Source organism: Protomyctophum parallelum (assembly GCF_964188405.1).
Source record: "Protomyctophum parallelum genome assembly, chromosome: 11".
NCBI lineage: Eukaryota > Metazoa > Chordata > Actinopteri > Myctophiformes > Myctophidae > Protomyctophum > Protomyctophum parallelum.
This window is the reverse complement of record NC_139707.1, coordinates 44,512,107-44,528,352: the sequence shown is the minus strand read 5'-3', so window position 1 is coordinate 44,528,352 and position 16,246 is coordinate 44,512,107. Positions and strand designations below refer to the sequence as shown.

The 16,246-nt window shown below is 44.4% G+C and overlaps 1 protein-coding gene across 4 annotated transcripts in view; it reads right to left on the bottom strand.

Moving 5' to 3' along the window:
• myo1b (myosin IB) overlaps nt 1–16,246 on the bottom strand; it is a 131,466-nt gene that overhangs the window by 112,175 nt on the left and 3,045 nt on the right. For 3 of the 4 annotated variants that reach the window (XM_083777069.1, XM_083777071.1, XM_083777072.1), the window contains exons 2-3: nt 11,845–11,937; nt 1,570–1,720 (exon numbers count right to left, since the gene is read on the bottom strand). In XM_083777069.1, coding sequence (XP_083633195.1) covers nt 1,570–1,720; nt 11,845–11,864 — 171 coding nt within the window. In that variant the 5' untranslated portion in view covers nt 11,865–11,937. The remainder of the gene's footprint in view (nt 1–1,569; nt 1,721–11,844; nt 11,938–16,246) is intronic. The other variant, XM_083777070.1, reaches the window with a different exon arrangement.

Below are 16,246 nucleotides of genomic sequence, written 5' to 3'. Positions count from 1 at the left end.
GATTACCACAGACTGGCAGTCAGATGAAGTCTGGAGATGAAAGAAAGTTGCTGAATGGTGAATGCACCTGAGAGCCAATGGCGACAAGACTGCAAGACTAAAAACAGCTTATGACCCGAAGCCTTTTTCCAACAACAAGCCCGTGGCTATTCAACGGTCGAAAGATAGCTTGTGACCCGATGCAACAGCGTACTCGGCAGCGCCCACAGCAGATTTTCGGGAACACTTACAGACACCGGTGCGTGGAGAGAGCTACCTTTAGGCACCAGTGCTCAGTAGCTGCCCGGTGCCACTGCTCCCGATACTTCTATTAGGATTGATTAGTAAAAGCACACATTTTCCCACCGGGATCAGCAAACACAAGTATTTAAGGCAAATACATGCATGTGGAGCAGGGCTTCTCAAAGTGGCTTGACGCCAAGTCCAAGGGGTGCCTCGGAATACTTTGATCATATTTGGAATGTATCAATATATCACTTCGGTTTAACCACTTAGACAATCTTTAGACCTTCTATACTTAGTCAAATGGAAGCTAGTTAAACTGCACTTGATCTAGACTTAGTAAAAATGGACCCTGGTTAAACTGTACTTTATCTAGACTTAGTAAAAATGGACTCGGGTTAAACGTTGCCCCCAGGATAGGAATGCTGGGGTTTAAGTGGCTAAATCCCAAAATTATTTTACAGTCTGTCCGAATGGAAACAAATATACTCTGGGCAGTTTTCCTCGTGACATACTGTTATCTTTGTGGGAAAGATGTTTACACTCTCGTTAATATGACAAAAAGGTGCTATGAAGTGACAATGTAATTCCGTGGATGGGAAATAAAAGGTTATTTACAGCTGGGTGACCTTTGACCTGTGCCAGAACTATAGTGAGAACCTCTGATGAAGACTAGAGCAGTGCTTCTTAAACTCTTTCATGTCAAGGACCCCCAAATTGACCCCTCATTAGCCCCACGGACCCCCATTAGAAAAACAAAGATGGACCCTTATGGGTCTGTAACTCTGAGAGTGTACAAATGGAACCAAACGGACCCTTATGGGTCTGTAACTCTGAGAGTGTACAAATGGAACCAAATGGTTCCATTTGTACACTCCGAGTTAAATTAACAGAGGTTTTACAATATAAATTGACCATAAAATCGGGGGTCCGTAGCCTAATGCGTGTGAAAATCACTGCTAGAGCCGTAAGAATCTTCCCCTATCGGTGGTCACTGGCACATGTTGTCAAATGACGGGGTCCGTGGCCTAATAAACGATGATTTGGGGGTCCTTGACACGAAAAGGTTTGGGAACCACTGTCCATCCATCCATCCATCCATCTTCAACCGCTTATCCGTAGTCGGGTCGCGGTGGCAACAGCTCCACCAGAGAGCTCCAGACTTCCCTCTCCAACTGTTTAATTTCAATGACCCCCAGTTTGACATGCATTAGTCTATACAGAGACCCCCATTTAATAGCATTTCCCACTGGACTAGAGCATAATATTATGGGACTTACTTTGGGGGTCCTTGACACGATAAAGCTTGGAAACCACTAAGACTAGAGCATAAATTATGGGACTTACGTAGATCTCGTTGTGGTCGAAGCGGTTCCTCAGGTTCTCGATGAAGGAGTCTTCGGACAGGGGCTCCAGGAGGACCATGTCGCCCACCCCGATCATGTTGTCCAGAAGTGACGTCTTCACCTCCATCTTGGCTGCTACTGTCTGTCCACCCCTAGAGACGAGAAGGACAGCACACGGTCAGACGGTACGTAACATAACCCATTTTGGGGCAGGAACCCCTTTTGGTGTTAGCATTATGCTATGCTTTAGCTATTGAAAAACAGCAGATCTACAAGCTCGTATCGCGCCACCGAGTGGCGCGATACGAGCTTGTAGGTCTGCTATTTTTGTAAAAATCGAAGAACGACTGACATAGAAACATGACTTTTTCAGAAAACTGTCAGGATGTAGAAGACATTTTTAGAATCTGATCTCAGGTTAAAAATGGGATAACATACATACATGCTACTGTCCACCCCTAGACCAGAAGCACACCACAAAAAGCACATTAACCCATTTAGGCCTGACGTAGAAATAAAGAAAAACATTCGCTCTGAAAGAATATATACCTATTCAAAGATTTGTGCCGCATTTTCACGATTTTTCAAAAATATCAGATCCAAAAGCTCATAGCGCGCCACCGAGTGGCGCGCTATGAGCTTTTGGATCTGATATTTTTCAATAGCTAAAGCATAACATAATGCTAACACCAAAAGAGGTTCGCGCCCAAAATGGGGTAAAAAGATGGTTGGTTGACCTACATTTTTAAATCCATACTGAACTTTTAGATTAGAATAGGTTAAAAATAAGACGAAAAAACTAAAAACTAAGATTATTGGTCAATGGTTGGGTAACTGGGTTGTGTGTGCCTTTTCTGTGTTCTTGTTTCTTGTTATGTCATTGTCTCCTGCCCCCCCCCCTCCTTCCCCAAAAGGAACAGGGTCAGGGCAAAAATACTAATGGTATTTTGTTTTGTCTGTTTTGTTGTGTAACTCCCCCCCATGTCCCCTTTCCCCAAAAAGGGCACAACGGAAACAAGCCTAACGGCTTTCTTTCTTGTGTCTGTAACCTTTTGAATTAATTTTCAATCAAGTTTTCAATCAATCCGTACGTAACGCACATACACGGAGCAGGAGCAAAGCAAACTATCGCCACTGAAAGTTCAATCAAAGGCATTACAGTTATTATCATTCTAAGAAAATGTTGCTGTTGTTCCACACAGCCTCAACTCATTTTGGGGCAGGAACCCCTTTGGTGTTTTAACTAAGCATTATGTTATACTTTAGCTATTGAAAAATAGCAGATCTACAAGCTGAAAAAATGCGGCACTAATCTTTGAATATATATTCTTTCAGAACGAACGTTTTCTGAAAAACTTCAAATATTTATATAGCAGCATCAAGATTTTTAGTTAAAGTTTTGAATACTGTACATACTGTACTGTACAGAACCCCAAAATGGGTTCCCGGCCTGAGGGGGTAAAACACCAAAAGGGGTTCCCGCCCAGAATGGGTTAAACCTTTTTCTTTTTACTTTTATGACATTTCTCAGACCATGCATGTTTACGGAAGATGCTTCTAAAACATGTATTGCATTGCCTGGTTCGACCACTTCAAATACTCTTTGATCTTAAAATAACTACAAACAAATAAAGAAAAGCCTGATCGATCTACAAGCTCACAACACGTGGCAGATTTTCAGTTAGGCATCATGCCTTCATATTTGGAAGCCAAATGACTGAAATCAGTAATGGCGACCGAAAACAAGCTACCCCCCCCCCCAGGCAACAAATGTTACGGGTCTATTTTTGGGTAGCCTGGTTAAGGAATGTGGGGGGGGAAATAAATAAATCACAAGTGTCCCTCAATCTGTGCTTTTTTACCCTTTATTAATTGTGACAGGAAACTCTCCAGAGAAGCTCGTTCTCTGATCAGCCAATAACAAACAGGAGCTAAACTTAGACCGACGAAAAACAAACTCTGTGGAGGAACATGTTTGTTCAGCGGTGGTTTGAGTCCCTGTTGGGATCATTTGATTGGCTCTCTCTCTCTACCCTGCCTTGCTCAGCTGTGGGCTGGACAGATTCCTCTGGGGGATTACATAAGGGGGGGGGGGGCTTTGTCCACTGTCTTGGACCTCTGGACGTCCGCTCTGCTCGAGGGGTCCGGGTCTTGTGTGTGCCTGAGGAGCACCTCGTGAATAAATTACAATTTAGGCATTTAGCAGACGCTCTTGATCCAGAGCGACTTACATGAAGCAAAAACAAAAGCATGGCATACATCACATATATAGAAGGTAGTTATCATGAATCATGTATAAACTAAGAACGTAACAGTGGAGTATCTATGTCAACTATACATACTATACTATATTATATATATATTATACAATATACATGTGTACTATAAAGTGCTATGACTACATGAAATGCAATTCTAGTGCAGTCTACGTAACGAACTATAAGTCTGTCTAAAATACTATCCAAGTCTACATGAAGTGCTATCTATAAGGGGCTAGGCTAGGGCAAGTGCTACGGGCCATGATGGAGTCTGAAGAGGTGGGTTTTCAGAGTACGGCGGAAGATTGGGACTGGGAGTGATGCTGCTGTTCTGACTGTGATGGGAAATGCATTCCATAGTTTTGGGGCCAGAATCAAAAGAAAACACCCGAACCATCCCCGTCGCTTCAATGCGTAGTCTAGTATATAATATATGACCTCGTTTAATGTCGGGCAAGAAACCCTGTTTGCTCCATATGCATTTATTTATCATATAGTAAATTATATGCCCCGATTCGTCATACAAGGAGTCACACTATACCGCTAAGGCAGCAAAAACATATAGCTGCACGTTGTGAGCTTGTGGATCTGCTATACCTTCATTATAGTTTTTGAATAGATTTCATAGAATTTTGGTGTTTTAAGCATTATGTCATGCTTTAGCAATTGGAAAATAGCTGATCGCCAAGCTCATAGCGCACACATATAGGTTAACACAGACATTGCTGTTCCTTGGAGTGGTTGCACCACTCAAAAATAGCCTATCGAGGCGTTGCGAGCTAAATAGATCCGATTTGGAGCTAAAGTTCACCTTAGAATAGAGGTGCTATAGGATTCAAGTGGTTAACGACAAAAAAAAGTATCCTATCACACAAAGATGCCCCCCGACCATAGTAACTATGAGGACCCCCTAGGGGTCCTGGACACCTAGGGGTCCAGGACCCGCTGTTGATATGATATAGTACTTTATTGTCAGTTCACACTGAAATTTGTCTTGCGACACAGCCGCCAAGTATGCAGAACACATATACATAACACAAAGAACATGTAAATTTACATACATAAAGACATGAGCAATATCCACCGCTTAGATTACCCCGTGGCTACTACATCTCCTGATTAAGCCTCAAGGTCGACTGGTGGACAAAGGACCTCTTTAGTCTGACCTTATTGTATGCAGTGGTACACCATATCTCCTTCCTGAAGGCAGCAACCTATACTCTCCATACAACACATGCTTAGTATTAGAGGTGATATTCCTTGCTAACCTTAGGATGCTGTTATCATACGTGGATGTATAAAGTTTCTGAAGTTGTTGTCCAACGATCTTTGAACAAAATGTACAGTTGTTTGTTTGTTCAAAGATTGTTGGACAACGAGATAGATCTGGGGCAGAGGGCAGCATTTGGACAAAGACCCTGCTGGGGGCGGCAGTTTTGCGTCCAGTCAGTGTTTCCCTTCCGTCTCCTCTCCTCCCGTGGGTTTGGTAATCCTGGACCTATAGTGCTGGAGATAAACGTGGGGCCTAGGGCACATTGAGCGCCTTGATGCCGGGGGCTTTGCTGTACCACAAACCCTCCGTTCTGCTGTTGAAACAAGAGGGGCCACGGCTCAGCACCATGCGCTCATCCACCATTGTTCACCTCTCTCTCTCTCTCTCTCTCTCTCTCTCTCTCCCCCCCTCCCCTGTACAGACCTCCCGTTTTTAGCTCAGCAGAAAACTAAACTAGCCCCCTGGCCTGGTGGGGTGAAAACACAAGCTGCGGTGGTGGTGGTGACATCTTTATATGCCCATTCTGCTGCTTTGCATCATGTGCATTTCAATAAACAAAAAAACGCTGTGATATTGTTATTGCAATAATCTCTCTCTCACACACACACACACACACACAAAATTGAGACACAATCATGTCACCCTCCGGGGGCCCTGGCTAGCCTGGAATGCAATACTGTTACTGTACTGTACTCTAATGTTGTTGAAGTAAGACTCATAAAAGGCCACCCCTGGGTCCCGGGCACCGGCGTTTAGGGTCCATTGGGTCACACGCGGGTCGTGGCCCAGTCAGTTTAGAGCTGGCCCAGTCTAACTTCGAAGAGAGGCGGGGGGCGAAAAAACAAGAAAAACAACAAAAGATAGCCTATACTGCAGATAGCCCTGTATGCACAATTGCAAATTTCTGCTTGGTATAGCAAACCACAGCATGCAAGCCGCCTTCGTTTTAAATGGTCCCCCCAAAACGTTCACACTTCACACCTATGGGCCGGGGATGCGCTACCCCACCCCGCGATGCTAATTTGCCCAGTCAATCATTTGAACCAAGCTATACGCGCCTGGTCCCGGGACCCATTAAATTGAAAACCTATTTTACATCACTGCAAGTGCCAGCTGCAAATGAATGCCAGCTTAAGTTATCACCCTCTAATAAGAGAAAAAAAAAACCTGCGTCATCATCTTACAATAAATGCACCGAATAGAGTGTCGCAGTCCCGCGCCCTACCAGGGCCCAGGAAATGATTCTCTCGTAGACATTGATAATGACATATGATTTCTCGTAGACATTTCAAAAAGTATGCATTTAAAGACGTTTACGCCGCGGACAAAGCCAACTCTTGTCGTGACAAATCATGACAACAAACAAATAATTAGAAAGAAGAAAAAAACGGAAGGTTACAACACTTTTTTTGTTGTTTTTCTTCTTTGTAATTATTTGTTTGAGTTGTCACAACTCGAGTTGGCTTTGTCCGCGGCGTAAACGTCTTTAAATAAATACTTTTTGAAATGTCTATGGAGATAATGCATTGGGAATCATTTCCTGGGCCTGGCGTCGTCATGAAAGGGGGTGGGACTACGACGCTCTATATCTGTATGTACGTATTAACGTGTGTACGTACGTCTGTAATCCACGTAACTCGAGAACCGTTCGCCCCACCGACTTCAAATTCCACACACACGTTCCACACCACCACAGGGAGTGCAGTGCCAGTGCCCGGCCTTGAGTCGGTTGGATACACGGTTGTCAAGAACCGCCAGAAAAGGCTCTGGCCAGGCTCTGCCAGTGGATCTAATGAGCCCAATTAAGTCCCCACACCTGTCCCAATTTTCAGGCTCTGCCTGAGCCAATTGAGTGCCATGGAAACCCCAGACTACACCTGCCGAATTCCCCACACCTACCATTTGATTACTTAGTCAGTACACTTTTTACAGAGTTTGCACTCTTCAGACATGCTCCAATGACTGCACTAGGACTTTCCACAAGTGCCGATCTTCCCCATACGCCCATATAGAGCGTCGCAGTCCCGTCCCATTTCATGACGACGCCAGGCCCAGGAAATGATTCTCCATTAATTTTCTACATAGGCTTTTCAAAAAGTATTTATATAAAAGACGGTTACGCCGCGGACAAAGCCAACTCGGAACACAATATTTTGTGACGATCAAATAATTTGAAAGAATAAAGAAAAGAAAGAAAAAATAAAGGCAGGATACAACACTATTTGTTTTGTTTCTCTTCTTACTAATTATTTGATCGGCCCAAAACATTGTAATTATTGTCGTGATTTGTCACGATCCAAGTTGGCTTTGTCCGCGGCGTAACAGTCTTTAAATAAATACTTTTTGAAAAGCCTATGGAGAAAATGAATGGAGAATCATTTCCAGGGCCACTCGTCGTTCTGAAAGGGGGCGGGACTGCGACGCTCTATAGAGTACTGGTAACATCGGGGATCTTATATTGGCATAAAAGCACAGACAGAAGATATAGAGCTCCATACATGGGCATAAAAGGGATACAGGCAAAGGGTGATCTCTGTATCTGTGGGGGGGGGGGGGGCTTAGATCAATCGTTTCAATATGAGACACAGACGTTGACTTAGACTAGCAGATAGTCAATGGCTGGCTGCTATTTATATAATGGTTACATAGACCTAAATGGGCGTTATATAAACAGGGATAGGGCGATTATATCAGTGTGGAAAGTAACCATTAGTAAAACTTGCGAAATAATAATCCCGTTTAGTGTTTCATTATTCATCGAGATGACTTAAAAAAAAACAGTGATTTCTGTCCGCTGGAAGGTTTAGTCATGGCCCGGGGAAACTGAGTTCCCGGGCGGCGCGGCGGCGCCTCGCGTACCGGTGGTTGGGAACCTCTGATTGAACCCATTTTGGGAGGGAACCCATTTTAGTGTTAGCATTATTCTATGCTTTAGCTATTGAAAAATAGCAGATCTACAAGCTCATAGCGCGCCACCGAGTGGCGTGCTACGAGCTTGTAGGTCTGCTATTTTTTGAAAAATCCAAGAACGACTGACATAGAAACATGGCCTTTTCAGAAAACTGTCATTTTCAAACAGACATTTTTTAAATGTGATCTCAGGTCAAAATGGGTTAAACGACTATAGAGCAGTGGCAGGTGACCTGAAAACAGGGTGGACTGGACTAGACAGGGTGAGTGGGGGGGGGGGGGGGGGGTTGGGCCTGGGGCCAGAGCCGGTTTGACCAGGAGAGGACGTCTCTGATGTAATAGGTCCAGACATGCCTACACACACACAGCTGGACAACAGTGAGCTGGCTGCTTCTTGGCTACACATCCAGTCCTCGTCTACTCTGTACCTGCCAGTACAGAGTACAGTGTCATCAGATTTTGTGAGAGGGTCTAGCTTTCAGAGCCCCCTCAGTAATCAGTTCCCTCAAAGCCTCGCTTTTTTTATGAGGTCCTGCTAGTGCTGGCACAGTCCAGGCAGACCTTCTCCAAGTCGGGAGCTTGGAATGTTTTAAAAGCAATGAGAGAGGGGCTTGATTCATCGTGATAGCCATCTATAAAGTAACAAGAAACAACTGGCATTAACGTTTTAGCGCTGGGGGGGGGAGGAGGGACTCGAGGGGAGTGGGGAGTCATCACCCAGGATAGCAGTTCCAAACGTAGTTAATTCTCTGCGATGGCTTTTTAGTAACAGTGTGAGAACTTCCCCTCTTGTACACTTCGATGTTTCCTAGCTTCCTATTCTCCTGCGGGGCACAACTTTACGGGCTCGTAAATAAAGTCGGTTTGCTCTTTGGTAGGACGCAAGATTCACGTTTATCCACTGACTTTACTTGACATTCTGCATAAAAACACACAACGTCTTTAACCATTTGCTGTATTATTTGTAGGCTCAAAATCTATTTTTTAAATCTTATTGTATAATGAAATGGCCAAAATAGGTGACGCCACGTTCAAAGTGGTTGACCAGGAAAGCATCCATCTGTGTGGACATTTTAGATTATTTGCGTTGGCTATTTGAAAATAGCAAGATGCACAAGCTCACAGCGAGTCACTTCGTGCCACGCTGCGAGCTTGTACATCTGCTATTTTTTAACATTTATGAAAACCTTCAAAATGTGAGAACTGCTGGTTTATAAGGCATTTGTGGAATCGGCCTCATGTCTTAACCTATTTAGGCATTTAAAAAAAAAGTATTCTGAAAGAATACAGTATATATTCAAAGATTTGTGCCGCATTTTCACGTTTTTTCAAAAAATAGCAGAACTACAAGCTCATAGCGCGCCACTCGGTGGCACGCTATGAGCTTGTAGATGTAGATCTGCTATTTTTCAATAGCTAAAATAGTACACTGTCCTTTAAAGCAAAGCAAATCAAATAAACAGTAAGTTGACCACCATGCAATGGGGACAAGTGATGATGTAATTGTAATCGTTTGTTCACAGTGGATTGAAACCGTACAGTCAAGAGTACAGTAGGCCTAATGGAGTTTGTAAAATCTAAATGGCTGTTCAAAACCAGGTGCTGAGGGAGGATACTGTACATGGAGGGCAGGAAGTTGGGTGACAGGAAATGCTTTAACAGGCAACCTCACACCTGGTGGTTGAGGCCCATGGATGCCCTCCAGCAATGGGACTGGAGGCTAGTAAACGTTCCGTACGTTGGTTTCTAACGTTCTACCCGACAGCAACATTGAGAAACCCGGAATCGGTTCCATCACATTTTGGAACCGTTTCTTTTTCTTGCTAAACCGTGGACTGGAGTCTGTTTCTTCATGTCTGTGACCTAGTGCTGGACACACTGACACTAGGCCCTATACAGAAGACTGGAGTCTGGTTCTTCCATGTCTGTGACTGAGTGCTGGACACACTGACACTAGGCCCTATACAGAAGACTGGAGTCTGTTTCTTCATGTCTGTGACCGAGTGCTGGACACACTGACACTAGGCCCTACAGAAGCCCTACAGGGTTGCTACACACCATGGATGCTACGTGTGCTTTGTGAACATCAAAAACGGGTTCAACACATTTACCAACAGACGTCAGAGAGGGACGACTGGGGCAGATGGACGGACAGACCGTCCGAAACACGTAACCCTTTCCGGCCCACGGCCAACGCCAGGCGGCGGTCTAAATGCATCGTTGCTGTTAAAAAAACGACATATTGTGATCGTGTCTGAAAACTATGAGCTCCACCACAGGCAGAAATAACTGACAGCAACTTGCTTACATGATCTGTCTGGTTTAGAAGGAACATAATGCATGACTATGCACCCAACGCTGCCAGCGAGTTTATGCTGACCAAGCACTTATTGGGCACACGCTGCCCACAGCTCCTCAGCTGATAGCCCACTACCCCAGATCTGGAGAGAGAGGGCTGTCAAGCGGCTGGTGATGCAATCCCATTAGAGAGTACAGACAGACAGACAGACAGAGAGAGAGAGAGAGAGAGAGAGAGACAGAGACAGAGAGAGAGAGAGAGAGAGGACCTGACCACAATGATTAAACGTATAGGATTACACTGGCTGGCAGAGAGCCCAGGATACGTTAAAGACAGGAAACCGTGAGGAAGTACAGTGCAGTATAGTGCGATTTGATTTAGCGTTCAATTCATCAGCCTGGACTTCGATTGATTATAGATCACAGTTGGGGTCGTCTTTAGCCTTGCGTATAGCCAGGCTCCTTCAATCTGCCTTTTACCATGCCATATTATTGCCCCAGGCAGATAGAAGTCTGGTGTCGCTCAATTGTGGAGGACCAGCAGTATAGTGGAGGGCCAACCAGGGCCCAGTATGCAAATATAGGGCGGGGCTTACGATTCTATAACCAACCCAACATTGCAACCGCTACATCTGGCGGGCTGCACTGCTCTGATTGGTTGTATAGGTCTAACCAATAGAGTCCGTTCCGTTTGAATCTTTTTGCAAGGGCCCCATGGAATAAAATGTGAACAGAGTAACGCAGTGATATACGCAGTGATATTAGTATGGCTATGCGAGGCTATTGGTCGTCTTTCACCATATTATCAACATCTGCACGTCACGTAGCTGAATACTTGTAGCTGTTCACAGGGAAGCGTCACGTGGGCCTGTTTGGCATGGCTCAATAAAAACCCATTTTGACCTGAGATCAGATTCTAAAAATGTCTTCTAAATCCTGACAGTTTTCTGAAAAAGCTGTCAGTCTTTCTTCGATTTAAAAAAAATAGCAGTCCTACAAGCTCGTAGCGCGCTATGAGCTTGTACATCTGCTATTTTTCAATAGCTAAATTATAACATAATGTTTACCAAAACACCAAATGGGGTTCCCGGCCAAAATTGGTTAACCCTGAATCTTTATTCCGGCACGTTGGTAAAAAACTGTAATCTGGCGTTGCCAAACATGTGGAAGGTCAGATTAAACGGCCTATAGTCTGAATAACATATCGTCTAATAATTGGAGGTCTTTTTCTCCTGGCTATATTGAATCCCTGCTGTGAGAGCCTCCTGCCATGTTACGGACCATGGAATTTAAAATTACATAATCATCTTATGTACTGTAATAATTCCTAAATGTTTAAGTGCTTCATTTGTGGAGTAGAGGAGATTCATACGAGTCCATGTTACTGACTGACTTGAGGATTACTGACTAAGTGTGTCACCTACAATAATATTTGTACGAGACACGCTTTGTTTTTTTCCCCGTGTTTGACACTGACCCAGATTCTTTGGCCTCGGCTGCAGAAAAAAAAAAAAAAGATTATATATAATTTACAGACCCAGCCAGGACGAGGGCCATGTGTGCTTTTTATCCAGTCTCATCTAAAGTGTGAAAGATGTCCGTCCGTCCGTCCGTCCGTCCGTCAGTCCGTCTGTCTCTCTCTCTCTCCCCCCCATGTGCACGAACACACACACACACACACGCACACACGCACACGCACACGTGTGTGAGTCGCGTGCAAGAGAAAAGCAAAGTCAACCAAACATCTGCTACTTATTAGGACGGTTGAATTTTAATTTAAAAAAAAGCAGCCCAAGGCGAGTGGCTATATCTGCTTTTGAGTCAACATCAGAGCAATGATTAAAATCCTGCTAAACTAAATAAGGAAAAGGATCAAAGAAAACACTAGATTGTGTGAATTATTCGGTGATATGTAAAGTAACTCCATTACAAGCCCAATCGTGTACCACCATGTCGTACAACACTGTTGCATGCATGCAAACATCCCATAATATACACAAGGTAACGCCACGGCGCGCATTGGCGCGTTGTTGTAAGCTTGTATAGATCTGCCATTTATTTTATCTATTTTGACTCATATTAATAAATGGCAAGCCAGCCAGCCAGCCAGGCTCCCTCCTCAGAGGAGTGGTGGCCGTGGGAGAGAGAGAACAGAACAGCGTACCTCTCCTGAGCCAAACAAATGATATTAAAGTCCATTATGTAGTGTAATAGACTGTAAATCCCCCCTGAGAGCAGGGGGGGGGGGGGGGCTAGGCTAGCTGGCCTGTGGGTCCCAAAGGCAGCCGAGTCACAACATCACAGCTTGGTTGGAAATCACAGAGATTAAAGTCCTAGCTTCGCTATCTGGAGCAGCGGCGAGGCCTTGTCAAAGAACTGGCCTGGATCCGGTCGGTTAGACTAGAGAGCAGTTGGGTTAGTTCCCAAAACTATTTCATGTTGAAATGTTGAAAATGAGTCGTCCATTAACCAGATTCTAAATAAATGTCTTCTACATCCTGACAGTTTTCTGAAAAAGCTATGTTTCTATGTCAGTCGTTCTTCTCGATTTTTCAAAAATAGCAGACCTAGCGCGCCACTCGGTGGCGTGCTATGAGCTTGTAGATCTGCTATTTTCCAATAGCTAAATTATAACATAATGTTTAAAACACCAAAAGGGGTCCCCGCTCCGAAATGGATTTTAAACCAGGGGTTCTCAAAGTTTTTGCCTGGGGAGAGGGGACCCCGGAAGAGCTTTCCTTTGGCCATGTCTTGCGAACATTCTCAATTCAAAAGTAAAACCAGGGAAAGCAATCCGTGTAATTTTAGATTCAACAACAGGGATAATACAAGATCACAGCACGTCACTTCACTTCCTGCCATGCCGCAAGCTTGTATATCTGCTATTTTATTTATTTAATTTTTTTATATATAAAGTGTGAAAACTGCTTTAGAAGGCATTGGTAGAATCGGCCTCAGGTCTTAAATGGTTAACACCATGATGACTCATCCAGCTGCTTGCTGCTTGCTAACGACAGTTTATCACAGGTTGGATTATTGACAGCAGAACAAACTGCCCACGCTTTAAGTAGAGCCATTACTGGGAAATGTGTTTTGCATTGAGAGTTACTGGGAAGCAGGTGGACGCGATGTGGCCGTAGATTAAAAATGATAACAAACGCTGGCTCCGTGCCAAGCTAACTAAACCGCCATCGGGTTTTTTCTACTGTACCAAAACAAGGAAATAACAGAGCGATGCATCATCATCATCATTGTGCATCTTCTGAAAGAAACAGAAGCTTCACAACATCCCAAAGGCCATTGTCCTCCTGACACTAAGGACCCCTCCCCCTGTGTGGCTAAAGTTCCATAAACTGCAACCCCTGTGACCTCATCGACGTCTTGAATGCGTTCTGAAAAACAACACAGAACCACATTAGCCCATTAGGACCTGAGACAGATTCTCTTCTCTCCCCAAACCCCAAATGATATGCAATATTATGCAGATACTTGTTATCGATTGACAATCATACTATTAAATCACGGGTTGCGAACTGGCGGATACTGGCATCGGCATCAGGCGTAATACTCCTATTTTAGAGCCGAATAAAAGTCGGTTCGGCTGTAGAGCCTACAATGTGACGTCATTTGGCTCTGTAGAGCCTACAATGTGACGTCATTTGGCTCTGTAGAGCCTACAATGTGACGTCATTTGGCTCTGTAGAGCCTACAATGTGACGTCATTTGGCTCTGTAGTAGAGCCTACAATGTGACGTCATTTGGCTCTGTAGAGCCTACAATGTGACGTCATTTGGCTCTGTAGAGCCGTCCTAAAGTCGTCTCTTCGGTGCTACTGAAAATTTCTGACGAGCCGGAATTTCGGCACTATACAGCGGTAAAATAGGAGTATGAATCGGCCCTCAGAACAACTCTACTTCAAAGTTCAAAGCAAACTCCCCCCCTGCACGGCCACATCCTCAGTGCTAGTTCATCCATCTGTAACTGTACACTCTCAGTAAGTAAAAAGCACTGTGAGGATTACTACCAGTGACCTTCCTGCTCCATGTCTAGGAGTCATGTCGACTTCATGAGCCTTTCAACTTTATGATCACCTTCTGACACGCTTGGAACAACATGGTCGTTATTACACTACATGCTTTCTCTTTTTCACACACTTAAAACTAAACAAAAAAGGATGCCACCCTGACATGTGGTCACCGCCGGACAGAAACCTCTTATATCCATAATATTTAAATTTAGGCCAATAGAAACTCTGGCACCTGGTCTGCGTTTCTATTGTAATGTACTGGCATGGATTGTGTTAAGTAATCAATTGGCAGGTGTGGGGTTGCCATGGCAATCAATTGGCTGAGGCAGAGGCTGGAAATTAGACAGGTGAAAGGAGTTGGCCTCATTAGGCCCACTGGCAGAGCCTGACCAGAGCCTTTTGTGGTGTTTCTGGACAACGGTGTATGCCACCGATCCGAGGCCGGGCACTGCACTCCCTGCGGGGGTGTGGAACAAGTGTGTCGAATTTGAAGTCGGCGGGGGCGAACGGTTCTCGAGTTACGTGCATTACAACCGTACACGCACGCACACAGACAGAGACGTGGCGTATTTATAGTTAGATGCCAAATGGAAACATAAGTACCGTTTGAATTATCAGCATTTCAAATGAGGTCGCCCTGCCTTGTAATACAGTAGTAGCACTGTGTGCAATGCATTGTGAAACAAAAAGTGATTTACAGGAATGTTTTCCAGAAGCCATATAATTTATATGCACACACACACACACACCTTCAAACATTCCACTGATTCTTATAGACTAATAAACCTTTCATATCTCCACGTTTTACTTGCTCTATTTAGTCATGCAAAGAGTGCCGCACAAAAGTAGTGAAAGTAGCAAATCTATGATGCGCTCACGGCGTGTCGCATCAAGAAGCATTGTGAGCTTGTAGATCTGCCATTCTAAAAACAGCCTACTAATTGAGAAAGGAGATACGAGGTCTCTGGACCATTTGCAGGTCCAGTCAGTGTAGGCAGCGCAACAACACCGGGGCTTGGGTTTCACAGAACCTCACACAGCTATAGATCGTCGCAGTCCCGCCCCCTTTCAGAACGACGAGTGTCCCAGGAAATGAATCCCAATGCATTTTCTCCATAGGCTTTTCTTAAAAGTATTTATTTAAAGACGGTTACGCCGCGGACAAAGCCAACTCGGATCGTGACAAATCACGACAACAAACACAATATTTTGTGCCGATCAAATAATTTGAAAGAAGACAATAAAGGCAGGATACAAAACTATTTGTTTTGTTTTTCTTCTTACCAATTATTTGATCGGCCCAAAACATTGAAATTATGGTCATGATTTGTCACGATCCGAGTTGGCTTTGTCCGCGGCGTAACAGTCTTTTATATAAAAACTTTTTTTAAAGCCTATGGAGAAAATTAATGGAGAATCATTTCCTGGGCCACTCGTCGTTCTGAAAGGGGGCGGGCCTGCGACGCTCTATAGGCAGCGCAGCAACACCAGGGCCCGGTTTCACAGAACCTCACACAGCTGAATGGGGAAAGCAGCTGCCCTGGACTTCACAGAGTACAACTGTAATGGGCTGAAGCAAATTGCACAGCATCACACGGACATGCAGCCCCGTCGGGAGGGAGGGAGGGAGGGAGGGGTAAAAGAGACATCGGGTTCAAGCGCTGAACTTGAGAAAGAAAGTGCTGAGTGTGAAAGCACGTGGGTGAGAGAGAGAGAGAGAGAGAGAGATGTACTATTGGCAAAATGTGCAAGTGCATGCCATTATGTCTGTTCTGCTCATCATGGATCGATCCCTATCCCCTATAATATAGACTGTGTTTACTTTACAAGTTAACAACATTGATTACATGTCAGACCCATAAACACATGGCACTAAAAAAAACATATGTTTTATTCAAGCATGTGTAGGAGT